Here is a 17905-nt window from a genome sequence, read left to right on the forward strand (position 1 = left end):
AAGAGCAGGTTTTTATTTTTAGTTTGTGTCCAATGTTGTTTCTGGGTTGTTGGCTTCTCCACTACCTAGTGTGGGATAAATGAGGTAAAAAGAAACCCCAGGGAACTCACAGCTATGTCTTTCCTTGGGTCCCACCATCTCTAGCAGTCTATTGCCTTCTTTCCACCTTTTAGAGTCTTTTTATGTTTGTTTTATATACTTACTATGTCCACGGTTTTACCTGTACTTTAATGAGGAAGTATAGAGAAAAATATCGTTACTCAATCTGTCCAGCAGCAGAAATCTCTTCTTCAACTCACTTTAAGCACTTGTTTTATCTGAAGTGTTTTTGTATAAATCATTAATTTTGAACTCTATCAGTTTAGAAATTGATAATTCAGAACATGAACAAAATTTAAGAGGAAATATTTCAGATTTTAAAAGAATAAACTTTTCAAGCAGTCTTAATTTTTAAAATACATCATCAAGAATGTGATGGGTTGATCTGCAGTAATTTCTGTCTTCTCATTACTTCAGGTGGTTTAAGAATCCTCACGCTCTTTAATTTTTATTTTAGACACATTTAGAAATAGGAAAACTTTACTGCCTTTTAGAATCTGGTACATTCATCTTTTTCTTGTTGAAATACTTTACAAAACCCTTCATATAATCAGCCCCTTGTCTGACATAAATATTATATATATTTTTTTAGTTTCCGTTTTTTGCCATTCATGCATTTTTTAAGTTATATGTATTCAAATCATCCGTTTTTCTTTTGTTTTATTGCACCGGAATGAATATATAAATATTCTCCTATATTAACCCTTAGTTCTTTCCTATTTCCATTTTTTGTTTTAGTTTTTTTTAACATTTAAGACCTTAATCTATCTGGAAATTACTTTGGTGTTTCTGTGGTGACGATCTAAGTTAATCCTCCCAACACCCCCTAAAGGCAGGCAGTTATCTCAGCACCATTTTTACTTTGTTTTTCCCTCACTGATTAGAAATGCTATCTTTATAATATGCTAGTTTCCTTTGTATATTATATACCATTTCTGGGCATTTAATTCTGTTTCATTATTCTGTCTCATACTGGCGTCATATACTTTTCTAAGCATTTAACAAAAAGATGTAATTTGTTTATTAAACATAAAATTTGATTTTTCTATTAAATCAATCACTATATAATTCAGATGATGTTTATTTTTTGCCTATATGGTTTCTCAGTGACTGAAAACGGAATATCAAAATATCCCAATTTATTTATTTAGAGCAACCTCTTATGTCTTTAATTCGTAACATACAATGCTATATTAATATATCAAGTTTATAACTATATCTTCCTTTATATTATGTTCTTTATCAATATTAAGTGACTCCATCCTCATTTACTGATTTCTGCTGTCAATTTTGCTTTTTTGATCATGTTATTCATAGTATCTTTTTATATTTTATTAAAATTTCATTGCCTGTTTTTAACTTTTAACCCAAATTCTTTTAAGTATGCCTCATATAGAAACATGAGTTGGATTTTATGTAAGTTTGTAAGTTTATCTCATGTAGAAAGCATGGAGTTGCATTTATCTTATGAACTAAGTGAACCATTTAGTACTTAACTAAATATTATTTAATAAAAAAATTAACCACTTATGTTAGTATATAATTATATGCTAATGCCATTTTATCACAATTGTTTTACGTTATGTAAAACATAAATGTTTTATCATAATATTCTATCATAAATGTTTTACATTTGCCATCTTGTTTTTTCTGCATTCTTTTTTACGTTGCTTTGCAGTTTTAATTTTACCACCTGCTAATCTTAAAATGCCTTTAAAAATATACAGATAGTCCCTGACTTACAAAGGTTCAATTTAGGATTTTTCAACTTTACAATGCTGCGAAAGTGATATGCATTCAGTAGAAACCATACTTGGAATTTTGATATTTGATATTTTCCCAGGCTAGTAATATGTGGTACAATACTCTCTTCTGATGCTGAGTATGGAGGTATTAATAAGTCCCAGCTCCCAGTAAGCTATGCGATCATGAGGGTAATTAACCAATATTCTATAGTGTACTGTGTTGTCAGCATTTTTTGGATATTGTGTTTTGTGTTTTCACATTCAATTGTGTCTACAAAACACTCAACTACACTAATGTATGTGTTCTGGGCACATTTTTGGTAGGCTAGGCTAAGCTAGGATAGGTGTATTTTAACACGTTTTTGACTTAAAATAATTTAAACCTTCATTGGGGTTTATCAGGACCTAACTCCACTGTAAGTTAAGGAGCACTTGTACTTAAAAACTTGGCAATTTCTCTGATAAAACTTCTCTTCTGACTCAAGAATACTCAAATAATACGGTCTTGCTCTTCATGTACCCTTTTAACTTTATTAGCCAGTTCCTCTTTGTTGATCAAAACCATGTCTGCTGTAGTTATGTAGGGAAAGCATGAGTACAAATGAAATTGGACATACTGAGATTTTGAGATTAAGAATGTTAAGCTCTATAGACTAACTGTAGCATAACGCTATAGTGAATTCACAATGAATTGCATAAAAGCAGGGTTGTGGTAAATTGGACGAACCAGATAAGTATATTGGCTTTTCTTAAAAATAACTGCAGTTTAGAAGGGTAGTTTATACATTCCCCTGAGAAGATAAAGTACAATGTAGTTTGAAATTTCTATACTTTGTTAAAGGAATATAATTCCACTGGTTTCTAGTTTCTGTAGTGTTGGTCTTCTCTCACTTCTGTTAATACATAATCAGTCACTAAATCCTTCTCATTCTTTCATCACATTTACTATCTATTTTGGCAACTATTTTTTTAAACTCAGGTCCTTAACAGTTCACACCTGTATTATTACAGTGCCTCCTCATTCTATTTCTATACTTTGTTGCAATATTATGCTATCAAAGACATTCTTTTCTTACATTCTCTTGTTTACGTATGTAAGTGGCTCTCAGACAAAATTGAGGCATCTCATCCTAGGCATCAGAATGCCCTTCTTGCTTCACTGTTGTCTGTATCTAAACTCAGACACCATTTCTCTAACTGGTGTTTCTGTTCTGGCTAAGCAGATCTTACGGTGTTCTAAAATACATCTCCCATTTTTGTGTCTTTGTTCATATTGTTCATACCATTTCTCCTCCCTAAAATGATCTGTTTCTTCTGTATGAGGTATCTGTGATTACCGTATCCATTCTTCTACTTTACATTTCTTAATCATATAGGCTGTACATCATGAATGTAACTTCTACATTGCATTGTAATTTTTTTAACATTTTTGTCTTTCATTTCTCAAAGAATATAACTCAGTTTTTTGTGTGTTTTTGGGGTGTGTGTGTGACCTTTCTACTAGTTTGTCAAAAATGTTTAGAGTACGACAGGAGTCCTTTCTTTCTTATTGCTCTACACTCCTCTAGGACACTGTCTTTGTCTTTGCAGTTGTTTGAAGTTGCGTTGTAAGTACCTCTGTTTTCCAACTTGACACAAAGGGAAGAGACCACGGAAGATTGCTCACTGACTTTATTTATTTATTTATTTAGAGACAGAGTCTCACTCTGTTGTCCAGGCTGGAGTGCAGTGGTGCGATCTTGGCTCACTGTAATCCCTGTCTCCCGGGTTCAAGTGATTCTCCTGCCTCAGCCTCCCAAATGGCTGGGACTACAGGCATGTGCCACCATGCCTGGCTAATTTTTGTATTTTTCGTATAGACGGGGTTTCGCTGTGTTGGCCAGGCTGGTCTTGAACTCCTGATCTCAAGTGATCCGCCTGCCTCGGCCCCCCAAAGTGCTGGGATTACAAGCGTGAGCCACGGTGCCTGGCCACTTACTGACTTTAGAATCTAGGCTGCCCACCAACAGATATAAGGATCATCTTCAGATCAGGAACTCCAGTGCTAATAGACTGAAATTGAATCTTGTCCTTTAACACCTCCAGGGTTTTAATTTCTTTATCTGTAAAAACTACTAAAATTTCAATTTAATAATCTCAAAGGATCCTTCCCTTCTATGATTTTTAAAAATTTATACAATAATCTATCTGTGTCATAGAAAATCAATCACTATTTTTAAAATCCATCAGGAATTTCTTTTTAAATAGTTTCTTTGTTTACTGGAAATGAATATGGTATAATCTGTACATGTAAGCTATAGATATATGACAACTAAAATTTGGTAATAAGATTGTCCACTGAGAGTTAAACTATGATTTAAATCAGGGGTCCCCAACCTTCAGCTGCAGACTGGTACCTGCCTTGGCCTTTTATAAACTGGGCTGCACAGCAGGAGGTGAGTGAGCATTACAGCCTGAACTCTGCCTACTGTCAGATCAGCAGTGGTATTAGATTCTAATAGGAGCACAAACCCTGTTGTGACCTGCGCATGTGAGGGATCCAAGTTGCATGCTCCTTATGAGAATCTAACTAATGCCTGATGATCTGAGGCAGGACAGTTTAATCCTGAAACAATCCCACCTCTGCTCACCATCCATGGAAAAACTGTCTTCCATGAAACCAGTCCCTGGTGCCAAAAAGGATGGGGACAGCTAATTTAAATCATAACAGATAAGACATACAAAACTCCTTGAAGAGACAGAATGGTTTCTAGGCTTCCTGCCAAATAAGACTCTAAGGAGGCCAAAGATAATTATCCTACCCCCCAAAAAAAATTTAAATCAGAAGTTTGTTAGGTTAAATACACACATATTAACTTCAATATGTGTGTATTAAGTACTGGATACTAGGAGTCCAAAGGTAGTACCCTTTGGACTACTTTAAAATACATATATATTTCAGCAGGGCGAGATAGCTCACGCCTACAATCCCAGGAATTTGGGAGGCCAAAGTGGGCAGATTACTTGAGCCCAGGAGTTCGAGACTAGCCTGGGCAACATGGCGAATCCTGTCTCTACGAAACAGACAAAAGTTAGTTGGATGTGGTGGCATGTATCTGTAGTCCCAGCTACTCAGAAGGCTGAGGTGGAGCCCGGGAGGTAGAGGTTTCAGTGAGCGAGAACATGCCACTGCACTCCAGCTGGGGCAATACAGTGAGACCCTATCTCAAAAAATACATGGGCCGGGCACAGTGGCTCATGTCTGTAATCCCAGCACTTTGGGAGGCTGAGGCAGGCGGATCACTTGAGGTCAGGAGTTCGATACCAGCCTGATCAACATGGCGAAACTCTGTCTCTACTAATAATACAAAAATTAGCCAGGCATGGTGGCACACACCTGTAATCCCAGCTACTTGGGAGGCTGAGGCACGAGAATCACTTGAAACCAAGAGGCAAAGGTTGCAGTGAGCCAGGTGCCGCTGCACTCTAGCCTGGGTGACAGAGTAAGACACCATCTCAAAAAAATAAAAAATAAAATAAAATATATACACACACACATATAATATACATATATAACACATACATATATATTTCAAATGAATATTGACATTTCAAAATAAATGTTTTAATGAATTTTTGTGGAAAAATAAAATTTTACCATCTTAACCATTAATTTTTGAAAGGTAGTATTTGCATATAACCCAAATCTCAAAAGTCTCATAAACAGTATTCATCAAAAAGCAAGTCTCCATCCCAGTTCTGCCCCATCCATAGTTAGTTACCTTCTCTGGAGGCCAGTTTCTTGCTTATTTTTCCAGAGATACTCCGTTATAAGCATTAAGATATGTATAAATGTTGTGTGTACATAGGTGTATTTTTCCAATAACTCTTCTTCTTGGACTTTAAATTGTTTCCAACTTGTTGACAGATATTTAGGATCTTCCCAATCTTTTACAATTTCAATGTTCTACGAATATTTTTACACATATGTTATTTCACACATGGTTAAATATTTCTGTAGAATAAATTCCTAGAAGTGCAATTGTTGGATCAAAGAATATATGGATTTTTATTTTAAATAGATATTGCTGTACTGGCATCTATGGAGACTAGTACCAAGTTACACTTTCATAACAATAAACATTATACTTAAGAGCCTGTTTTCCATACCCCTCAACACATCCTTTTGGGAAAATGGGACTTTGGAAAGTTACCTTTTTTTCCTTTTTTCTTTTTTTGTTCTTTTAACCCAATGGTTCTTTTAGAGACAGGGAAGTCCCTTTTCACAAGAACCATGTTTTTCATCCTTTTGTCACTTAACAATAGAAACCATTTAGCAAATATCAAGTTTTGTTAATGTGAGACATACTTATTAGCTGAAAGTTCTAAGGCTATTCGGTTGGGGAAATTAAGATTCACAAACACCTATTATAAATATTAAATTATTTCTATTTGCATTAAATTTTAAGGTAGATTTTAAAATCTAATGACATTCTGGATACAAAGTCTACTTACAATTATTCTATCAAAAAACAATTGAAACTCTGAAGCTCTTCATTTAGATAATCCTGTAACTGATATTTACAACGTGATAATCTCTTCAAGGAGTCCAGGGATCTTGTACTTACGTATTTTATAGTGGAGCAAAAAGTCAAAGGATAAATGCTGAGTCAAGGAACAGAAGAAAAAAAACCATGAGAAACAGTAACTATGAAGACAAAGATTCCCTTCTGAAAGGAGAATGTCTTGGAAATTTTGTTTTAAAACGACACTGGGGGAAATGAGGGGATGAGAGGGGAGGAAAGAAAAGAAGAGAGCAAACAGGAGGGGAGGGAAGGTTTACATCTTTAGAAATCAGTTATGAAACACACAGCAATTCTGGCCAATGTCAGAAAGCTGAAAGGTATGAAGAAAATATCCTTCCCTTCAAGGCACAAGCACTGACCTGTAAAAGTTGTGTTGCAGTAGCTCTCTGCTCAGGATTCTTCACCAAACACTTTTTAACAAAATCGGTGAAATCATCGGACCAAAGTTCTGGCTTTCTGAACGTTGGTGGTGGATTTGTGGGAATCATAAAAATAGCCTAGCACAAATGAAATATCCAAAAGACAGTAAGAATCACACTAGCACAATCAAATAAACAAATCTCTTTATCTGTCTTTTTATCAGACTCTAAATTTGAAAAACAAATTTAAGCTGTTCTAGGATTTCCAGTAAGACTGAAATTCAGGAAGCCAGTCCATCTGCTACTAATGTAATCATTTCCCATTAAATTTCCTCTATTTGAATTGTAGCTCATTGAGCACATCATTCTTTATTTTACCTATTACTTTTTTTTATCAGTCTCTAAAGAAGACTACATTTCTGACCCACTAAGGACTTTCTCTAAACAGATATAGTCCCAAATTTTGCTACTACATGCCAGATTTACCTCTTGTTTCAGTTTTATATAAGCATTGCTGCTTAAAATGGGTAGTAGGAGTCCAATTTGCTTTTGCAATCCAGAATATGTAAGTAAAATTACTGCTATAATTTGAAATAATACTTGATAGAGCCAAGAGTTTTCTCTTTTTAAATATGAGTCAAAATTTCAAATGAAAAATTTCAAAGGTAATATACTACTTTAATTTATTACTAATGATTCAGTACTTATAATTTAGTGGTAATGATAATACATTCAGATAGCTCAAAATTCAAAAGCCATAAAAAGAGTCCATCTCATCTCTCACCTCCTAGATAGTCACCCTGGCGTGTTTTTGCTTTTAATCTGAGTATGTTTATGACCCAAGAAGTAGATTAAAAAAACAAAAACAAAAACCTGAAGACATTCTAAATATGAAATACAAGTCAGGGGGTTAATGTAGATGTCCCAAGATGAGTAATAAAATGTTCGAACTAGAATAGCATCTACAGGAATGAAATGGAAGAAATGAAGCATGAGATACTTCAAAGGAGGAACCAAGAGTACATGCTAATAATATTGTTTTGGAGAGGTGAAAAAAGGAAGCATGAAAAATTACTCCAGAATTCAAGAAATAAGAAATAGGTACCTTAAATTGCAAGGCACTCAGGTATTTTAATAATTCCCTATATCATTCTTTTGAATGCCCTCAGAATATGCAGCCATTTACTACAATGCATTATCATTGGTTTCTAACTTGGAAAGCGATCCAATGGACTTTCTGTGGACACAGCGGCAAAGACTCAATATCCAAGTCTGTTGATTATAGATTAAGAGTCAATCTTTTTACCAGTATATGCATCTTCTTTCAAAAAAGGTAAATTCTTTAATAGATTAGAATATTTTTATATACCTCACGTCATGTTATACATATTACATCTATGATAGTCTTTCAAAAGCAGTGTAGCCAGTATTACAAAACAATAAACATCTTTCAATCAAACAAATATTTATAAAGCATTTTTGTGTGTTCAGAACAATGCTATAATTTAGGGGTACCAAAACAAAGGGCCACAGGCCAAATAGTGCCAGTGGACCTATTTCGTTCAGACAAAATCAATCTCACATTGCCACAAGGTATGAATCTGCTGTAATTAGACTCATTTAAACTAGGACATATGTTCTTCCTTTTGCATGAGCTCTATCTAGCCTGGCTCAATTATCTACTTTATGTGATGGTCCCTTTAAATATCAGATCTTATAAACCCGGCTATTACAGTTTTTAAAATAGGATACATATCTCAGACCCCCAGAGCTCACAGTCAACTTGTGCAGAAAAAAAAAACCACATATGAAACAAATAGCAAACAACAGAGTGCCAGACAATGAATTTCTGCCTGCAAATAACCTAATTAATCTCAGACAGCTCCACAGTGGAGGCAGAACCTAATAAGGCTTTAAAAAAATGAGTAAAATGGGGTTAAAAGCAGCTGCTGGAAAAGGCACACAAAACCACCTGCTACTTCCAACTAGAGAATAAAAATAAATTTGAACTCTCATCTCTGCAAAACAGTTCAAAGGACTTACATAAGCCCCTATATAGACTGACCTCAAACTGCAGGTAAATTATACTAGATTGTCTAGATAAATATTGTTCATCTGCACTTCTGTTGTAAACTGGTGGATAACACAATGATTTATGTCCTTGAGCCAATGCTCTCCTTTGAACTTTGAGGCAATGAGTTGCAGTCTTATCTTGAGATAATCTTAACATATAAGGCTCACCTTAGCAGTAGCTATTAGAAACCCAAGGATAAAAAGCTTAACTCTAGCTCTTATTTACCCAGTACTCTCATAAAGTGAACCTAAAATGTCACATTCTACCCTCAAATATGCATTGAACAAGCATGAACACCGAGCATACAGTCCAAACAAATAAGTCTTAGTGTATGATCTACACCAAAATGTCTCCAGGAAAACCACTATGCCATTTATTTCCATTTTTTAAGGTCAGATCATCAATAATAGATTTTCTTGCCAGCCTCACTATACTAATTTAACTAATTTAACCTATTAATGAACCACAGAGGATCCTCTTAAGAATCTCTAGGTTTTATATGAGTTGATTAGGTAATAGGCCCCTTCTATAGAAAGTCTGGCAATCAGTGGCTCACTTTAGATTAACAATTCATTCCCTTGCCACCAACCAAATCACAGGGACACACATTACAGCCATATAATTTATCTTATCTCTAACACCATTTTGATTGAAGAATGTTAGTAAAATAAATGACATGATTATCCTTGTGTTTGTTTCTACACAATGTGTTGCTTAACTACATACCAAACCTCTGATTATGTTTCTAAAAGAACTACTCTGATCACAAGCAGTTTAAGAAGCCAAGAAATCTAGGTGCTTCAAAACAACTAATTATCTTCATGCCTGAAATGTCATGCCTTAGACTGCAAGAGTACCCAGCAGATGTGGAAAGGGCTGAAAATGAGAAACTACAATGAAAATTGAACTTTATAATCTCAGTGGAATGAGTCAACACATGTCTGAATCTACAGCAGCTGAGTCTGTGAATGTATAGAAGTGATGGGCATGCCAGAATAACAAAGAAATTCATGCTATTATTTAAGAACCTCAGATATATGAGCAAAAGGTTATCTTCACAACAAATAAATGAGATAAAGGATGAGAAAACACTATAAAACTACAAAGAAGTAAACAAATATAGCTGTTTCCTGATAGCAAACATAATACACAGGTAACAAGCTAAATAAAATTTAAAAATAATTTCTGGAAAGGAAATAAAGTAATTACATTAATTTATAAAAGACAGTACAAATAAAAGCAAACAGTACAATGTGATGAGGCCAATACTGGACACGAGTCAGAAAAACTGGCTTGAGTTCTAAATCACTACCTGACTGTGTGGCTTTCGTATCATTTTGTTTTTTTTCTAAGTAAGGAGGTTGAACTGGATGTTTATCAGGTCCCTTACTGGGTATAAAAAGACCCTGGCACTCTTTACCAGGTATTAAAAAACCCTGGCACTCTAACTGCCTAGCAATTGAAGGGTAAAATTATACTAAACAAGTATTAAATTGCTAGTTAGAAAAGGGATGGAGAAGATGAAAAAGAGGGAAGGACAGGAAAAGGCCTTTTAGATGTTAATATAAAAATGTGAATCTAGGCCGGGCGCGGTGACTCATGCCTGTAATCCCAACACTTTGAGGGGCTGAGGTAGGTGGATCACCTAAGGCCAGGAGTTCGAGACCAGCCTGGCCAATATGGTGAAACCCTGTCTTTCCCAAAAAACAAAAATTAGCCAGGCGTGGTGGCAGGCACTTGTAATCCCAGCTACTCAGGTGGCTGAGGCAGGAGAATTGCTTGAACCTGGGAGACGGAGGTTACAACGAGCCAAGATCACGCCATTGCACTACCGCCTGGGCAACAAGAGGGAAACTCCATCTAAAAAAGAAAAAAAATGTGAATCTAAATTTTTATCACCACTCCCTCAAAAGCAAATATGAAATATACAGAAATTTTGAAGAGAATAGTAAATCTAAAGTGAACCTTTCTCCTATAATAAAGTTTCCACAGTAAGCAGAGTTAAAGTATTGGGAACATGAACTCACAATTCACTCCAGCTCCAGTAGCAATCATTAATCTGGCCAAGAAAGGCCAATGTGCCAGCCTGGAAACCAAATTAAGGGAGAGGGTGCAGCTGGTATTCTGGAAGTACAAAGCAAATAAGAGAACCAGCTCTAGACGGCACTGGGTACATAACAGCACCATTATTAGCAACTATCTGACCTATTTAACTACTCTATGCCTCTGTTCCCACATCTTAATATGGGAATGTTAGGGCTGTTCTGAATTTTAAACAGATTAATACATGTAAAACACTTAGAATAGTGCCTGCCACAATTGTAAATGCTCAATAACGTGAGCTATTATTAACCTAATTTTACGACTGAGGCTCACAAGAGTAAGCTAGCTTATTCAAGATCACACAGCTAGTAAAGTGAATGTCAAAATTAGAACTCAAGTTTGACTCCTTAGCATATGCTACCTCACATTACCACTGTTTCCATCAAATTTCTGCTATACATAATTTTATTTTAAGATAAAGGCTCTGTTATATACATTCAGTCTCTAGAAAAAAATGGAAAAGTATTTGTAACAAAGATGATTATAGTTTTACTGTCTCTAACAGTGGGAAATTGAAGAAAAAAAAAAAGCCAAACAATTGAGGGTGCTAAGTAAACTATATATGAATAACATAAAGTAACATATTGCCATAAAAACTGACAAATGTGTGACTTACAAAACCACAAAGAAAAGTTCTTAAAAAGCAAAAATGAGGGAGTAAAACAGTAAAGACTGCTTTCACATAAAAATGACTAGTACGCAGCAATAAAAACTAAAAGATGGTATAGAATCTTAAAAATTTAAACTGTCAATTCATAGCAGCAATTATGTACAAGATTGTATAAGTGTCTTTAAAATTTATTTTTACTATGATGGTTTTTAAATTTTTTTTAACTTTTAAAAATTATACTTGCAGCTAGGCATAGTGGCTCATGCCTGTAGTTCCTGAGCTCAGAGGCTGAGGGAGGAGGATCGCTTGAGCCCAGGAGCTCAAGACAAGCCTAGGCAACACAATAAGATCCTGACTCTATTTAAAAAAAAATATATATATATATTTAAAAGTATTTAAAAATTATACTTGCAATTGCAAAAGCTTCATTTGATACCACCCCTTAAGCTGTCACCTATTCCAGTCTGCCCCACAACCACCTCTTACTCATGCACTGTTTAAATCCCAATACAATCAATTGTAAATCTTAACCATCTTCAAGACTGAAATATAATATCCCTTTAATACAATTCAACAATATCATAAAACATGGCTGTAGAGAAAAGCAAAAGTGAACAAAAGCCAACACTTAAAGAACTTTATCATAAATTTCACTCTCTCAGATAGAAGTCCTATGATCAGTTCAACTGACTTTTGTAAGCACATAAATGTATCCATACCTGCAATATATTAACTTCTTCAAGAAATTTAGAGTCTAATGGAATATAAAAATGTATATCAGATCATTTTAATAAAATAGTGTAAGTACTCAAATACATGTGAGCAACAGGTATTACAAAGGATGACAGCCCAAATGGGTATGTGAGCTAAATGGGTATGGGAAGATGAGATTTCAGCTGAGTCATAAAGAATGAGTGAGTCAGTGAAGCATAGAAAGGAGACCAGCATCTTCTCAGTTGTGAAGTCTGAAACCTCATGGAGCTGTGAGACAAACTGACTTATTTCAGATGTAGGGCAGGGAAATTACAAGGTGAGCCAAAGGCATCTTGTTGCCCATAAAGAAAGAAATCACTCAAATACTAACTGGATCACATCAGAAGTTCAGCACTTGTAGAACTTAGTATCAGCCATAAAAGAGTCTGATTTAACTGATCTGGGGTGACGACAAGGCACAATATTTTCTTACATCTCCCAAGCAACTCTAATATGTGAGTAACATGGAGAACCACTATTCTAAAATATAAAATACAAGACAAGTGCTATCACTCTTTAATATCTCAACTTCAGAACTTTCCATATTTTAATATTGTACTCTGATTAGTTATAAACTCATTCTAAATGCCCCGGATAACATGGAAACTACTTGAAGGCAAGACAATGTCTTCTATTGTCTGAATCTTTGTGTCTCTTGCAAAATTCTTATGTTCCAAGCAAATCACCAACGTGATGGTATTAGAAGGTGGGGTCTTTGGGAGGCGATTAGGTCATGAGGGCTCCACCTTTGTGAATGGAATTAATGCCCTCATAAACAAGTCCCCACAGAACCATCTAATCCCTTCTGCCAAATAAGGACACATAGAAGGTGCCTTCTATGAGGAACAAGCCCTAACTAGACACCAAATCTGCTAGCATCTAGATCTTGAACTTCTAAGCCACCAGAACTGCGAGCAATGCATATCTTTTGTACATAAATTACCCAGTCTAAGGTATTTTGTTATAGCAACCCAAACAGACTATACAATCACTTAAGTTTTGTATGTCAACTGCATTAGGCATAGTACTTCTCCACAGTAAAATCTAAATTTATATTGAGAGTGTTGATATAAAGACATCCAGTTAAGTATGGTGACTGAACATACTGATTTACCTCAACTCCTTCCCCAAAATCCTGCCAAAGTACAGTAAGAGTTTTAAAAAGCCTTAACCTCCAAAGACAGAAGGGCAATAGAAAATAAGAGACAGCAATAAAATTTTGGAAATAGAAAGTAGATAAAAGAGTCATAACTGACTCAAAAGATCTGAGAAATCAGTAAGAAGCACATCAATTCCCTCCAAATAACTAAAAAAAAAAAAAAAAAAAAGCCTAAGAACTTGGAAGTACCAAATATATCTAAAGATAGTGGACACCTGTAACAAGAGCATACCTGGTATCAAGATCTTGGCTTCTAAAATGCCAATCCCCAGTAAAAGAAACCTATGCTCCTTGAGGAAATGACTAATTTCAAAGGTCAAAATAGGAAAATCACAAGGTTAGCTTTGGGTATCTTGCTAGGCCAGAAGGTAAGGTAACACTCAAAGATTAATGGTATTATGTCAAAAGGACATACAAATAACCAAATTTAGGATAATTTGAGCATCAAAATAGTAATAGTAATAATGACTATAACTGATTATAACAAATTGAAAACAATTAGTCTACAGTGATTTTTTTTTTAATTTTTGAGATGGAGTCTCACTGTCACCCATCCAGGCTGGAGTGCATGACATGATCTAGGCTCACTGCAACTTCTACCTTCCGGGTTCAAGCGATTCTCATGCCTCAGCCTCCCATGTAGCTGGGATTACAGGTGCCCGCCACCATGCCTGGCTATTTTTCACATTTTTAGTAGAGACAAGGTTTCACCATACTGGCCAGGCTAATCTCGAACTCCTGACCTCAAGTGATTTGCCCACCTTGGCCTCCCAAAGTGCTGGAATTACAGGTGTGAGCCACCGCACCTGGCCTACAACAATATTTTTCAAAGAGTTTAAGAAAAGCTGTTCTTTATAGAAAATTTCTAAAAATACACACTAATTGAAATACAGTATCAACATATTGCACCCTCAACGTAATTTAATGATCAATTCAGGCAAGGAACACCAATGGATACTTGAGTTTGGATATCTGTCCCCTCCAAATCTCATGTGGAAATGTGGTCCTCAATGCTGGAAGTGGGGCCTGGGAAGGAAGGGAAGAAGGAAGGGAAGGAAGAAGGGAAGGAAGAAGGGAAGGGAAGGAGGGAAAGACGATATAGAGAGATAGAATGAATAATGCCCCCACCCCCCAAGATGTCTACGTTCTAATCCCCGGACTTGTGAATATGTTACTTTACATGGTAAAAAGGATTTTGAAGATAAGATTAAGTTAAAAGTCTTGAGGTGGAGAGATTATCCTAAATTATCTGGGCAGGCCAAATGTAATCAGAAGAGTCCTAAAAAGTGGAAGAGGGAGCCAGGAGAGTCAGAGGGAGATGTGAGTTTGGAAGAATGGTCTGCTTTGAAGCAGTCTTCAAATAATGCTGCTTTGAAGATAAAGGAAGAGGGCCATGAGCCAAAGAATGTGGGCAGCCTTTAGAAGCTTGAAAAAGCAAGGAGACAAATTCTCTCTGAGATACTCCAGGATAAAAAAGCTTCCCTGCCACTACTTCAGATGTAGCCTAGTGAGATCTGTGTTAGACACTGTATTTTGGAAAGCTCCAAAATAATCTCCTTTGACTCCATGCCCCACATCCACGGCACACTGATAAAAGGCGTGGGCTCCCAAAGCCTTCAGCAACTCCGTCCCTATGGCCCTGCAGGGTTCAGCCCCTGAGGCTGCTCTCATGGGCTGGCATTGGGTGCCTATGGGTTTTCCAAGTGCATGGTGCCAGCTATTGGTAGCTCTATCTGGAGGGGTCTGGAGGATGGTGGACCTCTTCTCACAGCTTCACCAGGCAGTACTCCAGTGAAGACTCTAACCCCATATTTCCCTTCTGCATTGCCCTAGTAGAGGTTCTCCATGAAAGCTACAGCCCTACAGCAGACTTCTGCCTGGACATTCAGGCTTTTCCATATCTCCTCTAAAATCTAGGCTGGGGTTCCCAAGTCTCAACTGTTGCCTTCCTTTTAGTTATGAAAATGGCTGCAGCTGGCTTTTGCACCCTCAAATGAGCTTTTCTTTTCTACCACATGGCTGGGCTGCAAATTTTTCAACTTTTATGTTCTGCTTCCCCTTTAAATACAAGTTTGAGTTTTACATCATTTCTTTGCTCATGCATATGGGCACAGGTTGTTAGAAGCAGCCAGGTCACCTCTTGAACACTTTACTGCTTAGAAATTTCTTCTGCCAGATACCCTAAATCATCAGTCTCAAGTTCAAAGATCCACAGATCCCCAGGGCAGGGGTACAATGCCACTGGGTTCTTTGCTAATGCATAACAAAAGTGACATTTGCTCCAGTTCCCAGTAAGTTCCTCATCTCCATCAGAGACCTCATCAGCATGGATTTCATTGTCCATATCGCTATCAACATTTTGGTCACAATTTAACAAGTCTCTAGGAAGTTCCAAACTTCCCCTCATTTTCCTGTCTTCTTATGAGCCCTCCATACTCTTCCAGCCTCTGCCTGTTACCCACTTTCAAAGCTGCTTCCACATTTTCAGGTATCTTTATAGCAATGCCCTACTCCTTGGCACTGATTTTCTGTATTGGTCTATTCTTACATTGCAATAAAGAAATATCTGAGACTGGGTAATTTATAAAGAAAAGAAGTTTAATTGGCTCATGGTTCTGCAGGCTGTATAGGAAGCATAGCAGCTTCTGTTCCAGGGAGACCTCAGGAAACTTACAATCATGGTGCAAGGTGAAGGGGAAGCAAGCAGATCTTTTTTTTTTTTTTTTTGAGGCAGAGTTTCGCTCTTGCACCCAGGCTGGAGTGCAGTGGCATGATCTCGGCTCACTGCAACATCCGCCTGCCCATTTATGGTGATAACAACTTCTTCCTCTCTTACTTCCTCCTTCTCTGTCTTCCCCCAACCCCAGCTATCCGTCTATAGTAGTTTTCTATTTCTGCTGTAGTAAGTTATCACAAATGTAGTGGTTTATACAACACAAGTTTATTATCTTACAGCTCTTTAGGTTAGAAGTACAATATGGCTTGGCTCTGTGTCCCCACTTAAATCTCCTGTCAAACTGTAATCCCCAATGTTAGAGGTGCGGCCTGATGGGAGGTGATTGGACCATGGGGCTGGAGTTGTCATGAATGGTTTATTATCATCCCCCTGGTGCTGTTCTCATGATAGTGAGTTATCATAAGATGTGGTTTTAAAACTGTGTAGCACCTTCCCCCTTTCTCTCTTCCTCCTGCTCTAGCCATGAAAGATATGTTTGTGGCCGGGTGCGGTAGCCCATGCCTGTAATCCCAGCACTTTGGGAGGCTGAGGCAGTCGGATCACCTGAGGTCAGGAGTTTGAGACCAGCTTGGCCAACATGGCAAAACCCTGTCTCTGCTAAAAATACAAAAATTAGGCAGGTGTGGTGGTAGATGCCTGTAATCCCAGTTACTTGGGAGGCTGAGGCAAGAGAACTGCTTGAAGAAGCTGTTATCTCCATAAATGGGCAGTATCAGGCTAGTATGATACTGCTGTAGTGCCATCAGTATGTGGTCTCCACCTTCCAGTTTACTTCATGGTTTAAGATGGGTGGTTGAACATTACCAAACACTGACTCCAGAACTCAAAAAAAAGAGGAAGGGAATGGCAATATAGAGTATTAATCAGATCTCTTTACCCAGCCTCCCTAGAAGTCCAACACAACATTTCTCTTTTGCAGTGTTCTGAACACTTTTGAAGCTCTTTTCCAAGGGGCTGCAAAAGCCCATGGAATTTCCAGAGATAGAAATGTCTTTGTTATGCTAAGGAGTTGACACATGCCATGCCCCTAGATAGCTTCAGGATACAGGATGGCCAGCAGAAAGAATAAGCATGTAATTAGCAGGTTAGTATATTTAGCTGCCTGACCTCTGGTGAGTGGATACTAAAGACTGAGCTCAAACAAATGGCCAAAGATTTAATCAATCATTACTACTTAATGAAACCCCAGTAAAAACTCTGTACATCTAGGCTTAGCAGAACCTCCTGGTTGGCAAACACATTCACATGTCCTGATTCTACAAAAGGAAGTCACACAGACTCTGTGTTCCCTCTCAGACATTATCATATGGGTCTCTTCATTTGACTGGTCCTCCTGATTAGCATCCTTTACAATAAACCTGTTATTCTAAGTATAGTTCTTTCCTGAATTCTGCCAGCCATTCTAGCAAATTATCAAACCTGAGGGGATCAAAGGAACTGCTGAATGTATAGCCATTTAGTCAGAAGTATGGGTAACCTAGGGACCAATTAAGTGTAGCTGGTATCTGAAGAGTGGTCATGTTGGCGATCACGCCCTTGAACTTGTGGGGTCTGAGCTAACTCTGGATGGTTAGCAGCAGAACAGAACCACAGTACACTCAATTTGTGTTGAAATAGAATACTGTAATTCAGGTGGTATTCAAATATATTTTCACTGTTTTTCAAATATAGCAAAATAGTGAAATTGATAAGCAAGTGATA

General features: G+C 36.9%; 1 protein-coding gene across 1 annotated transcript in view; it reads right to left on the reverse strand.

The window, feature by feature from the left end:
• The window catches only part of STK3 (serine/threonine kinase 3), a 356889-nt gene that overhangs the window by 131276 nt on the left and 207708 nt on the right, over positions 1–17905 (reverse strand). The window contains exon 7 of the mRNA XM_054499924.2: positions 6769–6906. Coding sequence (XP_054355899.1) covers positions 6769–6906 — 138 coding nt within the window. The remainder of the gene's footprint in view (positions 1–6768; positions 6907–17905) is intronic.

This window comes from Pongo pygmaeus, chromosome 7 (assembly GCF_028885625.2).
Source record: "Pongo pygmaeus isolate AG05252 chromosome 7, NHGRI_mPonPyg2-v2.0_pri, whole genome shotgun sequence".
Taxonomy (NCBI): domain Eukaryota; kingdom Metazoa; phylum Chordata; class Mammalia; order Primates; family Hominidae; genus Pongo; species Pongo pygmaeus.